Source organism: Oncorhynchus nerka, linkage group LG8, assembly GCF_034236695.1.
Source record: "Oncorhynchus nerka isolate Pitt River linkage group LG8, Oner_Uvic_2.0, whole genome shotgun sequence".
NCBI lineage: Eukaryota > Metazoa > Chordata > Actinopteri > Salmoniformes > Salmonidae > Oncorhynchus > Oncorhynchus nerka.
In genome coordinates, this window is record NC_088403.1 from 7,220,522 (window position 1) to 7,239,144 (window position 18,623).

General features: G+C 44.7%; 1 protein-coding gene across 1 annotated transcript in view; it reads right to left on the reverse strand.

Annotated features, from left to right (window-relative positions):
• Positions 1–18,623, reverse strand: part of cand1 (cullin-associated and neddylation-dissociated 1) — a 70,491-nt gene that overhangs the window by 21,995 nt on the left and 29,873 nt on the right. The window contains 8 exon segments of the mRNA XM_065022082.1: positions 992–1,133; positions 6,658–6,677; positions 6,680–6,752; positions 6,754–6,798; positions 6,889–6,916; positions 7,029–7,043; positions 7,427–7,439; positions 17,252–17,397. Of these exon segments, the coding sequence (XP_064878154.1) occupies positions 992–1,133; positions 6,658–6,677; positions 6,680–6,752; positions 6,754–6,798; positions 6,889–6,916; positions 7,029–7,043; positions 7,427–7,439; positions 17,252–17,397 (482 nt within the window).

Sequence of the window (18,623 nt, forward strand, 5' to 3'; positions counted from 1 at the left end):
CTGGTACGAGGACAGGGATATGTTGTGTGAGGGCTCCAGGGTTAGGGTAGTATCCTACCTGGTACGAGGACAGGGATATGTTGTGTGAGGGCTCCAGGGTTAGGGTAGTATCCTACCTGGGTTAGGGTAGTATGATACCTGAGGACAGGGATATGTGGTGTGAGGGCTCCAGGGTTAGGGTAGTATCCTACCTGGTACGAGGACAGGGATATGTTGTGTGAGGGCTCCAGGGTTAGGGTAGTATCCTACCTGGTACGACAGGGATATGTGGGGCTCCATATGTTGTGTATGAGGGGGCTCCAGGGTTAGGGTAGTATCCTACCTGGTACGAGGACAGGGATATGTTGTGTGAGGGCTCCAGGGTTAGGGTAGTATCCTACCTGGTACGAGGACAGGGATATGTTGTGTGAGGGCTCCAGGGTTAGGGTAGGGTTAGGGTAGTATCCTACCTGGTACGAGGACAGGGATATGTTGTGTGAGGGCTCCAGGGTTAGGGTAGTATCCTATGTTGTGTGAGGGCTCCAGGGTTAGGGTAGTATCCTACCTGGTACGAGGACAGGGATATGTTGTGTGAGGGCTCCAGGGTTAGGGTAGTATCCTACCTGGTACGAGGACAGGGATATGTTGTGTGAGGGCTCCAGGGTTAGGGTAGGGTTGAGGGCTCCAGGGTTAGGGTAGTATCCTACCTGGTACAAGGACAGGGATATGTTGTGTGAGGGCTCCAGGGTTAGGGTAGGGTTAGGGTAGTATCCTACCTGGTACGAGGACAGGGATATGTTGTGTGAGGGCTCCAGGGTTAGGGTAGGGTTAGGGTAGTATCCTACCTGGTACGAGGACAGGGATATGTTGTGTGAGGGCTCCAGGGTTAGGGTAGTATCCTACCTGGTACGAGGACAGGGATATGTTGTGTGAGGGCTCCAGGGTTATATATCCTACCTGTATGTGTGTGTGAGGGCTCCAGGGTTAGGGTAGGGTTAGGGTAGTATCCTACCTGGTACGAGGACAGGGATATGTTGTGTGAGGGCTCCAGGCAGCACGTTGACCAGCTCCGTCAGCATGTTGAAGCAGCACTGTCTTGTCTTGACACTTTTCTCCTTCATCTGCTTATGCAGGGCCTTAACGATCATTGGCACCTGCAGCAGCACCCGGTGGGAGGGAGAAATATCAGACATACCACTGACTAATACATACTGACTAATACATACTACCACTAGGAGATATATACATACTGACTAATACATACTGACTAATACATACTACCACTAGGAGATATATACATACTACTGACTAATACATACTGACTAATACATACTGACTAATACATACTACCACTAGGAGATATATACATACTGACTAATACATACTGACTAATACATACTGACTAGGAGATATATACATACTGACTAATACATACTACCACTAGGAGATATATACATACTGACTAATACATACTGACTAATACATACTACCACTAGGAGATATATACATACTACTGACTAATACATACTGACTAATACATACTACCACTAGGAGATATATACATACTACTGACTCATACTGACTAATACATACTGACTAATACATACTACCACTAGGATATATATACATACCACTGACTAATACATGCTGACTAATACATACTACCACTAGGAGATATATACATACTGACTAATACATACTACCACTAGGAGATATATACATACCACTGACTAATACATACTGACTAATTCATACTGACTAATACATACTGACTAATACATACTGACTAATACATACTACCACTAGGAGATATATACATACTACTGACTAATACATACTACCACTAGGAGATATATACATACCTGACTAATACATACTGACTAATACATACTACAACTAGGAGATATATACATACTACTGACTAATACATACTGACTAATACATACTACACTAGACTATATACATACTGACTAATACATACTACTATACATACTACAACTAGGAGATAATACATACTACTGACTAATACATACTGACTAATATATACATACTGACTAATACATACTGACTAATACATACTACCACTAGGAGATATATACATACTGACTAATACTACTGACTAATACATACTGACTAATACATACTACCACTAGGATATATACATACTGACTAATACATACTGACTAATACATACTGACTAATATACATAATACATACTACCACTAGACTAATACATACTACCACTAGGAGATATATACATACTGACTAATACATACTGACTAATACATACTACTGATATATACTACCACTGACTAATACATACTACCACTAAGATATATATACATACTGACTAATACATACTGACTAACTAGGAGATATATACATACTGACTAATACATACTGACTAATACATACTACCACTAGACATACCACTGATACATACTGACTAATACATACTACACTAGGAGATATATACATACTACTGACTAATACATACTGACTAATACATACTACAACTAGGAGATATATACATACTGACTAATACATACTGACTAATACATACTGACTAATACATACTACAACTAGGAGATATATACATACTACTGACTAATACATACTGACTAATACATACTACTAGGAGATATACATACTACTGACTAATACATACTGACTAATACATACTACAACTAGGAGATATATACATACCACTGACTAATACATACTGACTAATACATACTGACTAATACATACTGACTAATACATACTACCACTAGGAGATATATACATACCTGACTAATGACTAATACATACTGACTAATACATACTACAACTAGGAGATATATACATACTGACTAATACATACTGACTAATACATACTACCACTAGGAGATATATACATACATACTGACTAATACATACTGACTAATACATACTGACTAATACATACTACCACTAGGAGATATATACATACTGACTAATACATACTGACTAATACATACTGACTAATACATACTACCACTAGGAGATATATACATACTGACTAATACATACTGACTAATACATACTACAACTAGGAGATATATACATACCACTGACTAATACATACTGACTAATACATACTGACTAATACATACTGACTAATACATACTACCACTGACTAATACATACTGACTAATAATACATACTGACTAATACATACTACTGACTAATACATACTACAACTAGGAGATATATACATACTGACTAATACATACTGACTAATACATACTACCACTAGGAGATATATACATACATACTACTGACTAATACATACTGACTAATACATACTACCACTAGGATATATATACATACTAATACATACTGACTAATACATACTGACTAATACATACTACCACTAGACAACTATATACATACTATACACTAATACATACTGAGGAGATATATACATACTGACTAATACATACTGACTAATACATACTACCACTAGGAGATATATATACATACTACTGACTAATACATACTACCACTAGGAGATATATACATACTGACTAATACATACTGACTAATACATACTACCACTAGAGATATACATACATACTGACTAATACATACTACCACTAGGAGATATATACATACTGACTAATACATACTACTGACTAATACATACTACTACTATACCACTGACTAATACATACTGACTAATACATACTGACTAATACATACTACCACTAGGAGATATATACATACTACTGACTAATACATACTACCACTAGGATATACTATACTACTAATACATACTGACTAATACATACTACCACTAATACATACTGACTAATACATACTACAACTAGGAGATATATACATACCACTGACTAATACATACTGACTAATACATACTACTAATACACTACTAGGAGATATATACATACTACTGACTAATACATACTGACTAATACATACTGACTAATACATACTACTAATACACTAGGAGATAATACATACTACCACTGACTAATACATACTGACTAATACATACTACCACTAGGAGATATATACATACATACTGACTAATACATACTGACTAATACATACTACAACTACATACTGACTAATACATACTACAACTAGGAGATATATACATACTACTGACTAATACATACTGACTAATACATACTGACTAATACATACTACTGAACTAGGAGATATATACATACTGACTAATACATACTGACTAATACATACTGACTACTATACATATACTATATAATACATACTGACTAATACATACTACCACTAGGAGATATATACATACTGACTAATACATACTGACTAATACATACTGACTACATACTACAACTACTACACTAGGAGATATATACATACTGACTAATACATACTGACTAATACATACTACCACTAGGAGATATATACATACTGACTAATACATACTGACTAATACATACTACTACTACTAGATATATACATACCACTGACTAATACATACTGACTAATACATACTACCACTAGGAGATATATACATACCACTGACTAATACATACTGACTAATACATACTACCACTAGACTATATACTAATACATACTGACTAATACATACTGACTAATACATACTGACTAATACATACTGACTAATACATACTGACTAATACATACTACCACTAGGAGATATATACATACTGACTAATACATACTGACTAATACATACTACAACTAGGAGATATATACATACTAATACATACTGACTAATACATACTGACTAATACATACTGACTAATACATACTACAACTAGGAGATATATACATACTACTGACTAATACATACTGACTAATACATACTACCACTAGGAGATATATACATACCACTGACTAATACATACTGAGAATACATACTACACTAGGAGATATATACATACTGACTAATACATACTGACTAATACTACTGACTATATACTGACTATACATACTGACTAATACATACTAGAGATATACATACACTAATACATACTGATAATAGACTAATACTAGACTAATACTACTACACTAGGAGATATATACATACTGACTAATACATACTGACTAATACATACTGACTAATACATACTAGAACTACCACTAGGAGATACAGACATACTAGAACTACCACTAGGAGATATATACATACTGACTAATACATACTGACTAATACATACCACAACTAGGAGATATATACATACTGACATACTACTGACTACATACTACACTAGGAGATATAGACATACTACTAGATACCACTGAGGTAATACATACTACCACTAGGAGATATAGATACTACTGACTAATACATACTAGAACTACCACTAGGAGATATAAACATACAACTAATACATACTGACCCTGACTAATACTACTAGGAGATATATACATACCACTGACTAATACGGTAATACATACTGTAATACATAACATAGGAGATATGACATTGGTGACTAATGATACATTAATACAGGTATACATACAGGTAGTGCCATTAATACAGGTAACCAGGTAGTGCCATTAATACAGGTAACCAGGTAGTGCCATCAATACAGGTAACCAGGTAGTGCCATCAATACAGGTAACCAGGTAGTGCCATTAATACAGGTAACCAGGTAGTACCATCAATACAGGTAACCAGGTAGTACCATTAATACAGGTAACCAGGTAGTACCATCAATACAGGTAACCAGGTAGTACCATTAATACAGGTAACCAGGTAGTGCCATTAATACAGGTAACCAGGTAGTGCCATTAATACAGGTAACCAGGTAGTGCCATTAATACAGGTAACCAGGTAGTACCATTAATACAGGTAACCAGGTAGTGCCATCAATACAGGTAACCAGGTAGTACCATTAATACAGGTAACCAGGTAGTACCATCAATACAGGTAACCAGGTAGTGCCATTAATACAGGTAACCAGGTAGTGCCATTAATACAGGTAACCAGGTAGTACCATTAATACAGGTAACCAGGTAGTGCCATTAATACAGGTAACCAGGTAGTACCATTAATACAGGTAACCAGGTAGTGCCATTAATACAGGTAACCAGGTAGTGCCATTAATACAGGTAACCAGGTAGTATACCATTAATACAGGTAACCAGGTAGTACCATTAATACAGGTAACCAGGTAGTGCCATTAATACAGGTAACCAGGTAGTGCCATTAATACAGGTAACCAGGTAGTACATACTGCCATTAATACAGGTAACCAGGTAGTGCCATCAATACAGGTAACCAGGTAGTACCATTAATACAGGTAACCCGGTAGTACCATTAATACAGGTAACCCGGTAGTACCATTAATACAGGTAACCCGGTAGTACCATTAATACAGGTAACCCGGTAGTACCATCAATACAGGTAACCAGGTAGTACCATTAATACAGGTAACCAGGTAGTACCATCAATACAGGTAACCAGGTAGTGCCATTAATACAGGTAACCAGGTAGTACCTTTAAGACCAGGCTAGTAGGGAAAGTGCCAAAACAGCCCGAAAATGTGTATTTTGAAATATCATACACGGCACATATTTAGGATCCTTGGCTAAACATACTGAACATCACCCACCATTGGCTTATAGAGCTTAAGGTCTGGGCGGTGCCCAATACTCGACTAATCTACTCTCTCTGTGTTTTACCTGGTTCTGCAGCATGGTACTGGAGTCTCTCCCTGTTCCATGGCATCTGGGTCACACAGCCAGCTCTGAGCAGGACGTGTCTGCTTCAGCAACGACTAGGTAGGCATGGAACACGTCAGCCTTCACGTTCTCCTCCCGCTCCTACAATCAATACATCAGTCAATACATCAGTCAATACATCAGTCAATACATACTATCAGTCAATACATCAGTCAATACATCAGTCAATACATCATCCTTCACGTTCTCCTCCCTGCTCCTACAATCATACACCAATCAATACATCAGCCAATCAATACATACTGACTAATTGATAAAAGCCCTTTACTGACTGACAACTGTTGATATACATACTGACTTTACTGACTTACATGTACCAATACATACTAGGAGATATATACATACGACTAATACATAGAGATAATACAAACACAAAACAGATGCCCAACGGATATAAAACTACCCTGGAATATGTAGACCATACTAGGAACACCACTGACTAATGTACTGACTGTACATACTACTGTGAGATATATACATACTACTGAAATACGGGCGACTGATACATACTGGCGACATACTCTAGAACTACCGGCAGCATCTACGTGGCGATATGCTGACCAATACATACTGACTAATACATACTTGGACAATACATACCACTGCCATACTGACTAATACATACTACCACTAGGAGATATATACATACTGACTAATACCTTCCAGCTCATACTGACTAATACATACTGACTAATACATACTACTGTACTAGTCATCACTTCCTGTAAGAAAAAAAGGTCATAGGTCAACTACCACTGGGGGAATGTGAGGTTAGATAATAACTGCTGCTAATACTGTGTTAACATTAGGCGGATGACAATAGTTACATTAGCTGGTAGAAAACACCAACATCTCAAACACAGGTTACACACAGCACAGCTACTAGTCTAGAGACCACCTGAACCACCTACTGATCCACAGGTTACACACAGCACAGCTACTAGTCTAATACAGACCACCTGACGACCACCTGACATACCTGACAACCACAGGTAGTGACACAATACAGCTACTAGTCTAGAGCCATTACATACCTGGTAACCAGGTACAACCACAGGTTACACATAGCACAGCTACTAGTCCACTAGAGAGAACCACCATGACAGGTAACCACCTGAATACAGAACCACAGGTTACACACAGCCACAGCTACTAGTCTAATACAGACCACCTGACAGAACCACCTTACAGGTAACCACCTGACAGGTAACCACAGGTTACACAGGTAACAGCACAGGTAACTAGTCCATTAATACAGGTAACCAGGTAGTGCCTTAATACAGGTACCACCTGGTAACCAGGTAGTGCCACAGGTTACCATCAATACAGGTAACAGCTACCAGGTAGTCTACAGGTAACCAGGTAGTACCATTAATACAGGTAACCACCTAGTACCATTAATACAGGTAACCAGGTTAACACAGGTAACCAGGTAGTGCCATTAATACAGCTACTAGTCCATTAATACAGACCACCATTAATACAGGTACCACCTGACAATTACAGGTTACACACAGCACAGCTACTAGTCTTAATACAGGTAACCAGGTAGTGCCTGAATACAGGTACCACCTGACAGGTAACCACAGGTTAATACAGGTAACCAGCATTAATACAGCTACTAGTCTAGAGGTAGTGCCATTAATACAGGTAACCACCTGAATACAGGTAACCACCAGGTTAACCAGGTAGTACCACAATACAGGTAACCAGGTAGTGCCACAATACAGGTACCAGGTTACCATTAATACAGGTAACCAGGTAGTACCATTAATACAGGTAACCAGGTAGTGCCATCTACAGGTAACCAGGTACCATCAATACAGGTAACCAGGTAGTGCCACAGGTTACCAGGTAGTACAAGCACAGGTACTAGGGAACGTCTAATCAACAGGTAACCAGGTAATGTGTATTTTTGACCACCTACCTTGGTACACACAGGTTACAGGTAACAGCACAGCTACTAGTCTAGAGGTAACCACCTGTTCCATGGCACAGGTAACACACCAGCACAGCTACTAGTCTAGAGGACCACCTGAATACAGGTAACCACCTGCCATTCCTACAACCACAGGTTACACACAGCACAGCTACTAGTCTAGTCAGACCACCTTAACGACCACCTGACAACCACCAATGACAACCACCTGACAACCACAACTGACAACCACCTGACAACCACCTACCACCTGACAACCACCTGACACACACAGCACAGCTACTAGTCTAGAGAGACCACCTGACGACCACAGTCGCTCTGGATAAGAGCGTCTGCTAAATGACTTAAATGTAAATGTAAAATGTCTACTAGTCTAGAGAGACCACCTGACGACCACCTGACGACCACAGGTTACACACAGCACAGCTACTAGTCTAGAGACCACCTGACGACCACAGGTTACACACAGCACAGCTACTAGTCTAGAGAGACCACCTGACGACCACCTGACGACCACCTGACAACCACCTGACAACCACCTGACAACCACCTGACAACCACCTGACAACCACCTGACAACCACCTGACAACCACCTGACAACCACCTGACAACCACCTGACAACCACCTGACAACCACCTGACAACCACCTGACAACCACAGGTTACACACAGCACAGCTACTAGTCTAGAGAGACCACCTGACGACCACCTGACGACCACCTGACGACCACAGGTTACACACAGCACGGCTACTAGTCTAGAGAGACCACCTGACGACCACCTGACGACCACAGGTTACACACAGCACAGCTACTAGTCTAGAGAGACCACCTGACGACCACCTGACACCCCTGACAACCACAGGTTACACACAGCACAGCTACTAGTCTAGAGAGACCACCTGACGACCACCTGACGACCACCTGACGACCACAGGTTACACACAGCACAGCTACTAGTCTAGAGAGACCACCTGACGACCACCTGACGACCACCTGACAACCACCTGTTACACACCACCTGACAACCACCTGACAACCACCTGACACCACCTGACCTGGTTACAACCACAGCTGACAACCACCTGACAACCACCTGACAACCACAGGTTACACACAGCACAGCTACTAGTCTAGAGAGACCACCTGACGACCACCTGACACCACCTGACAACCACAGGTTACACACCACCTGCTACTAGTCTAGACAACCACCTGACGACCACCTGACAACCACAGGTTACACACAGCACAGCTACTAGTCTGACAACCACCTGACAACCACCTGACAACCACCTGACAACCACAGGTTACACACAGCACAGCTACTAGTCTAGAGAGACCACCTGACGACCACCTGACGGTTACACCACCTGACTAGTCTAGAGAGACCACCTCTCACCTGAACACAGGTTACACACAGCACAGCTACTAGTCTAGAGCGACCACCTGACTACCTCCTGACTACCTCCTGACTACCTCCTGACTACCTCCTGACTACCACCTGACTACCACCTGACGACCACATCTCAAACACAGGTTACACACAGCACAGCTACTAGTCTAGAGCGACCACCTGACGACCACCAACAATACTGTCATCACATGGTTGTTCCAGGGCCAAACCTCAAATTCTTCCAATGAGATTTGACCTGTGTTTGAGATACACTCAATCATCACAGACTATGAGGCCAGTCCCAACACTGTGCTGCCCTGGGCCTGATGAGTCTAGTCCCAACACTGTGCTGCCCTGGGCCTGATGAGACTAGTCCCAACACTGTGCTGCCCTGGGCCTGATGAGACTAGTCCCAACACTGTGCTGCCCTGGGCCTGATGAGACTAGTCCCAACACTGTGCTGCCCTGGGCCTGATGAGACTAGTCCCAACACTGTGCTGCCCTGGGCCTGATGAGTCTAGTCCCAACACTGTGCTGCCCTGGGCCTGATGAGTCTAGTCCCAACACTGTGCTGCCCTGGGCCTGATGAGACTAGTCCCAACACTGTGCTGCCCTGGGCCTGATGAGACCAGTCCCAACACTGTGCTGCCCTGGGCCTGATGAGACTAGTCCCAACACTGTGCTGCCCTGGGCCTGATGAGACTAGTCCCAACACTGTGCTGCCCTGGGCCTGATGAGTCTAGTCCCAACACTGTGCTGCCCTGGGCCTGATGAGTCTAGTCCCAACACTGTGCTGCCCTGGGCCTGATGAGACCAGTCCCAACACTGTGCTGCCCTGGGCCTGATGAGACTAGTCCCAACACTGTGCTGCCCTGGGCCTGATGAGACTAGTCCCAACACTGTGCTGCCCTGGGCCTGATGAGACTAGTCCCAACACTGTGCTGCCCTGGGCCTGATGAGACTAGTCCCAACACTGTGCTACCCTGGGCCTGATGAGACTAGTCCCAACACTGTGCTGCCCTGGGCCTGATGAGACTAGTCCCAACACTGTGCTGCCCTGGGCCTGATGAGACTAGTCCCAACACTGTGCTGCCCTGGGCCTGATGAGACTAGTCCCAACACTGTGCTGCCCTGGGCCTGATGAGACTAGTCCCAACACTGTGCTGCCCTGGGCCTGATGAGACTAGTCCCAACACTGTGCTGCCCTGGGCCCGATGAGACTAGTCCCAACACTGTGCTGCCCTGGGCCTGATGAGACCAGTCCCAACACTGTGCTGCCCTGGGCCTGATGAGACCAGTCCCAACACTGTGCTGCCCTGGGCCTGATGAGACTAGTCCCAACACTGTGCTGCCCTGGGCCTGATGAGACTAGTCCCAACACTGTGCTGCCCTGGGCCTGATGAGACTAGTCCCAACACTGTGCTGCCCTGGGCCTGATGAGACTAGTCCCAACACTGTGCTGCCCTGGGCCTGATGAGACTAGTCCCAACACTGTGCTGCCCTGGGCCTGATGAGACTAGTCCCAACACTGTGCTGCCCTGGGCCTGATGAGACTAGTCCCAACACTGTGCTGCCCTGGGCCTGATGAGACTAGTCCCAACACTGTGCTGCCCTGGGCCTGATGAGACTAGTCCCAACACTGTGCTGCCCTGGGCCTGATGAGACTAGTCCCAACACTGTGCTGCCCTGGGCCTGATGAGACCAGTCCCAACACTGTGCTGCCCTGGGCCTGATGAGTCTAGTCCCAACACTGTGCTGCCCTGGGCCTGATGAGACTAGTCCCAACACTGTGCTGCCCTGGGCCTGATGAGACTAGTCCCAACACTGTGCTGCCCTGGGCCTGATGAGACTAGTCCCAACACTGTGCTGCCCTGGGCCTGATGAGTCTAGTCCCAACACTGTGCTGCCCTGGGCCTGATGAGTCTAGTCCCAACACTGTGCTGCCCTGGGCCTGATGAGACTAGTCCCAACACTGTGCTGCCCTGGGCCTGATGAGACTAGTCCCAACACTGTGCTGCCCTGGGCCTGATGAGACCAGTCCCAACACTGTGCTGCCCTGGGCCCGATGAAACTAGTCCCAACACTGTGCTGCCCTGGGCCCGATGAGACCAGTCCCAACACTGTGCTGCCCTGGGCCCGATGAGACCAGTCCCAACACTGTGCTGCCCTGGGCCCGATGAGACCAGTCCCAACACTGTGCTGCCCTGGGCCTGATGAGTCTAGTCCCAACACTGTGCTGCCCTGGGCCTGATGAGTCTAGTCCCAACACTGTGCTGCCCTGGGCCTGATGAGTCTAGTCCCAACACTGTGCTGCCCTGGGCCTGATGAGTCTAGTCCCAACACTGTGCTGCCCTGGGCCTGATGAGACTAGTCCCAACACTGTGCTGCCCTGGGCCTGATGAGACTAGTCCCAACACTGTGCTGCCCTGGGCCTGATGAGACTAGTCCCAACACTGTGCTGCCCTGGGCCTGATGAGACTAGTCCCAACACTGTGCTGCCCTGGGCCTGATGAGACCAGTCCCAACACTGTGCTGCCCTGGGCCTGATGAGACTAGTCCCAACACTGTGCTGCCCTGGCCCTGATGAGACCAGTCCCAACACTGTGCTGCCCTGGGCCTGATGAGACTAGTCCCAACACTGTGCTGCCCTGGGCCTGTTTACAAGCTAGCGACACACAGCCAGTCAGTCAGCACCATTCATTATTAAAGGAACCAGCCAATAGGAATAAGTAGGAATATGATTTATGGATGACTGGCAATCTGTGCTGAAGCTTAGTGCTGTAGAAGATACGAGCAACACTCCAGGTTCCAAAAAACACTTGTTGTTGTCAAGAGCCACTTTATAAATGAAATACTTCAGCATTCTGGGAGCATACACTATGGTTGGTGGAGAGACACGACAACCAGAGAGGGTGTGAGTCAGGGAAGAGAGGAGGAAGGGGACAGAGAGGAGGGAGAGGAGGAAGGGGACAGAGGAGGAAGGGGACAGAGAGGAGGGAGAGGAGGAAGGGGACAGAGGAGGAAGGGGACAGAGGAGGAAGGGGACAGAGGAGGAAGGGGACAGAGAGGAGAGACACGACAACCAGAGAGTGTGTGAGTCAGGGAAGAGAGGAGGAAGGGGACAGAGGAGGAAGGGGACAGAGGAGGAAGGGGACAGAGGAGGAAGGGGACAGAGGAGGAAGGGACAGAGGAGGAAGGGGACAGAGGAGGAAGGGGACAGAGGAGGAAGGGGACAGAGGAGGAAGGGGACAGAGGAGGAAGGGGACAGAGAGGAGAGACACGACAACCAGAGAGTGTGTGAGTCAGGGAAGAGAGGAGGAAGAGGAGGAAGAGGACAGAGAGGAGGAAGAGGAGGAAGGGAAGAGACTCAGCAACAACAGTATAAGATGCACCCGCCTGGGAGGAACAGTGTTACAGGAGAAGACTCATCAACAAGCATCAACAAGGTGACATCACCTGTCTGGTCCTCAGTCCTCACACACTGCTAGTAATGACAAGGACAGAGAGCCATCTCTATCAGCTGTAGTAGAGGTAATGACAAGGACAGAGAGCCATCTCTATCAGCTATAGTAGAGGTAATGACAAGGACAGAGAGCAATCTCTATCAGCCATAGTAGAGGTAATGACAAGGACAGAGAGCCATCTCTATCAGCTGTAGTAGAGGTAATGACAAGGACAGAGAGCCATCTCTATCAGCTATAGTAGAGGTAATGACAAGGACAGAGAGCCATCTCTATCAGCTGTAGTAGATGTAATGACAAGGACAGAGAGCCATCTCTATCAGCTGTAGTAGATGTAATGACAAGGACAGATAGCCATCTCTATCAGCTGTAGTAGATGTAATGACAAGGACAGAGAGCCATCTCTATCAGCTGTAGTAGAGGTAATGACAAGGACAGAGAGCCATCTCTATCAGCTGTAGTAGAGGTAATGACAAGGACAGAGAGCCATCTCTATCAGCTGTAGTAGATGTAATGACAAGGACAGAGAGCCATCTCTATCAGCTGTAGTAGAGGTAATGACAAGGACAGAGAGCCATCTCTATCAGCTGTAGTAGAGGTAATGACAAGGACAGAGAGCCATCTCTATCAGCTGTAGTAGAGGTAATGACAAGGACAGAGAGCCATCTCTATCAGCTGTAGTAGAGGTAATGACAAGGACAGAGAGCCATCTCTATCAGCTGTAGTAGATGTAATGACAAGGACAGAGAGCCATCTCTAATAGCTGTAGTAGAGGAAATGACAAGGACAGAGAGCCATCTCTCAGCTATAGTAGATGTAATGACAAGGACAGAGAGCCATCTCTATCAGCTGTAGTAGAGGTAATGACAAGGACAGAGAGCCATCTCTATCAGCTGTAGTAGAGGTAATGACAAGGACAGAGAGCCATCTCTATCAGCTGTAGTAGAGGTAATGACAAGGACAGTGAGCCATCTCTATCAGCTGTAGTAGAGGTAATGACAAGGACAGAGAGCCATCTCTAACAGCTGTAGTAGATGTAATGACAAAAAGCAGCTAGCATTACCTGCTCCAACAGCAGTCCTCCATTCAGACTAGATAATAACATTCAGTCTCATAACAAGGCAGGGAGAGAGACAGAGGGAGAGGGGGAGAGAGAGAGGGAGAGAGAGAGAGAGAGGGAGGGAGAGAGACAGAGGGAGGGAGAGAGAGAGAGACAGAGGGAGAGGGGAGAGAGAGAGGAGGAGAGAGAGAGAGAGACAGGAGAGGGGGAGAGAGAGAGAGACAGAGGGAGAGGGGGAGAGAGAGGGAGAGAGAGAGAGAGAGAGAGAGAGAGAGAGGAGAGGGAGAGAGACAGACAGAGGGAGAGGGGAGAGAGAGGGAGAGGGAGAGAGAGAGAGGGGAGGGGGAGAGAGGAGAGGGGAGGAGAGGGGAGGGAGAGAGAGAGGGAGGGGAGGGAGGGAGAGAGACAGAGGGGAGACAGAGGCAGGGAGAGAGGGAGGCTGGCTGCCTTCAATATTTAGTCCATTATTCTATGTTTATTCCACAGTGCTCATGCGTGGCCAAGCAACAGATTGTCTCTCTGGCTGAGCTCTTACAGTCAGAGCAACAAACGACACACTAACCGTGTCAGTGCAGTGGGGACTTACAACTGGGGGTTATTCTGCACACAGTAAGACTCCTGAAAATGGAAGACACATTTAATAGATAGAACTAGTTCTAACTTCTCTCACACAGAGGCAGATAGCTGAAGAGACAAGTCCTATAGGTCTCTTCTGAAGTGGTGAAGAGTCTAGCTATATATATATATATATAGCTAGTCAGTCAGTCAGTCTGGACTGAGGAGCAGACACACACACACATATCTCCTGAAGTGATGAAGAGTCCTATATGTTCCTCTTCTTAACAAGTGGAGGGGTTATTATTAGAGATGTGGCAATACCTTTCTTGATTGTCCCTGAGGGGGATGTAAATAAAGGTGTAAAACCTTGAGAGTAGGCTGGTAGTAGGCTGAGAGCAGGCTGATAGCAGGCTGAGAGTAGGCTGAGAGTAGGCTGGTAGTAGGCTGGTAGTAGGCTGGTAGTAGGCTGGTAGCAGGCTGGCAGGCTGGTAGCAGGCTGGTAGCAGGCTGGTAGCAGGCTGAGAGTAGGCTGATAGTAGGCTGAGAGCAGGCTGGTAGCAGGCTGGTAGCAGGCTGGTAGTAGGCTGAGGCTGAGAGTAGGCTGAGAGTAGGCTGAGAGTAGGCTGAGAGTAGGCTGAGTAGGAGGCTGAGAGCAGGCTGAGAGCAGACTGAGAGTAGGCTGAGAGTAGGCTGAGAGTAGGCTGAGAGGTATACAGATTTCCATACAGTCATACCGTTCATCTGCCATCCGGGGATTTACACTATTACCGACATAGCACACAAGGGGGCGCTAAAAAGAAAAGCCCATTGAGTCTCTGCTACCAGAATGCTAACAAAATTAGGACGAGTAATAGCGAAATCACATCGCTAAATGCTAAGGAGCGCAAACGAGCATAGCTAGTAGCTACCGGATGTAAAGTAACACAAGCATAGCTAGTAGCTACCGGATGTAAAGTAACACAAGCATAGCTAGTAGCTACCGGATGTAAAGTAACACAAGCATAGCTAGTAGCTACCGGATGTAAAGTAACACAAGCATAGCTAGTAGCTACCGGATGTAAAGTAACACAAGCATAGCTAGTAGCTACCGGATGTAAAGTAACACAAGCATAGCTAGTAGCTACCGGATGTAAAGTAACACAAGCATAGCTAGTAGCTACCGGATGTAAAGTAACACAAGCATAGCTAGTAGCTACCGGATGTAAAGTAACAAGCATAGCTAGTAGCTACCGGATGTAAAGTAACAAGCATAGCTAGTAGCTACCGGATGTAAAGTAACAAGTATAGCTAGTAGCTACCGGATGTAAAGTAACACAAGCATAGCTAGTAGCTACCGGATGTAAAGTTACACAAGCATAGCTAGTAGCTACCGGATGTAAAGTAACACAAGCATAGCTAGTAGCTACCCAATGTAAAGTTACACGCATAGCTAGTAGCTACCCAATGTAAAGTTACACGCATAGCTAGTAGTTACCGGATGTAAACTAACAGGCTTAGCTAGTAGCACTAGGCAGGAAGCACAGGGACAAAATGGCCGCTTTTCAGAAACCTCCAGAGCTCTGTGACTTCTGGCAGAAAGACATTAGAAGATATCTGACGGTAAACATTTAGTAGTGAATTCCATTTAGTAGTGAATTCCATTTAGTAGTGAATTCCATTTAGTAGTGAATTCCATTTAGTAGTGAATTCCATTTAGTAGTGAATTCCATCCCAAGTGTAACTTCATCACCTGACGTGCTGCACAACAGAGACTCGGAGACTCAAACACAGAACTCTACGGACTCAACCAGCTCCCTCTTTCTCCTGTTGTGCCTTTTTTTTTTTACAAAAACACCTGACTGGTTTAACTGTTCTGGGGAACGAATGGAAAATAATGTGACAGGTGAAATGAAGAAGGACATGTGCTTTATCTCCTAACGCGTTGAACAAGTTGACTGTAGGTATTAACTAGCAGCTACAGATATATGAAAAGACTGTGGCTATTTACAAATACCATATGTCACCAAAAACGACTTGATCATCTGAAATGAGACTAACCTGGATAAATAAATAAACCTGAGGTTGAATGACCATGAGCTCTCACAGTACCTTGAGTCGGTGGTGTGTGAGAGGGTGTTTACCTTGATAGTCTTCGTCTGCTCCGTCGGCATCCATGGCATTCTCATCTTCATCCTCGTCATCGTAGTTATAGTTGGGGTCGTAGGTCAAATACTTCAGACAGATGCTAATGACAGTGCCCACATGTGGATAAACCTCCTTTGGACACCTGGAGAGAGAGAGAGAGAGAGAGAGAGAGAGATTGAAAAGTCCTTCATGGTTGAGTTCCGTTTAGTTTCCACTAATAAAGACTCCCATCTCTCAGCCTTTCTTCTCCTCGTGGTAATCTGGGGAGGACAGACAGCACCACAGTCAACTCCCAACACTAGTTCTCCCTCTCTCCCAAACACTTGTTTGATGTAATCCATAAAAGGCACCAGATAGAGCGGATGAAAGGGTTTGTAATCACAGAAACAGTGGGAGGCTAAACGTAGACGAGGAGAGAGACGAGAGCATCCAATCACAACACAGGTCAAACACTTCAGGGTGGACGTGAAATAAATTACCCACGTTCACTGAGAATTCTGGGATTCATTTTTTTTCTCCTGTCGTTCTGTGTTTCTCTGAACATAAAAACAAATACCCCTTGGCTAACTCTGAAGCTGTGTGAAAATAGGACGCGTCTCTCTCTCTCACCTAACTCTGAAGCTGTGTGAAAATAGGAAGCTCTGAAGCTGTGTGAAAATAGGACGTGTGTCTCACCTAACTGTGAAAATAGGACTCTCTCACCTAACTGTAAAAATAGGACGTGTCTCTCACCTAACTGTGAAAATAGGACTGTCTCTCTCACCTAAAAAATAGGACGTGTCTCTCTCACCTAACTGTGAAAATAGGACGTGTCTCTCACCTAACTGTGAAAATAGGACTCTCTCTCACCTAACTGTGAAAATAGGACGTGTCTCTCACCTAACTGTGAAAATAGGACGTGTCTCTCACCTAACTGTGAAAATAGCTGTCTCTCTCACCTAACTGTGAAAATAGGACGTGTCTCTCTCTCACCTAACTGTGAAAATAGGACGCGTCTCTCTCTCACCTAACTCTGAAGCTGTGTGAAAATAGGACGTGTCTCTCACCTAACTGTGAAAATAGGACTGTCTCTCTCACCTAACTGTGAAAAGAGGACTCTCTCTCTCACCTAACTCTGAAGCTGTGTGAAAATAGGACGTGTCTCTGTCTCTCACCTAACTGTGAAAATAGGACGCGTCTCTCTCACCTAACTCTGAAAATAGGACGTGTCTCTCACCTAACTGTGAAAATAGGACGTGTCACTCTCTCACCTAACTCTGAAGCTGTGTGAAAATAGGACGTGTGTCTCTCTCACCTAACTGTAAAAATAGGACGTGTGTCTCTCTCACCTAACTCTGAAGCTGTGTGAAAATAGGACGTGTGTCTCAC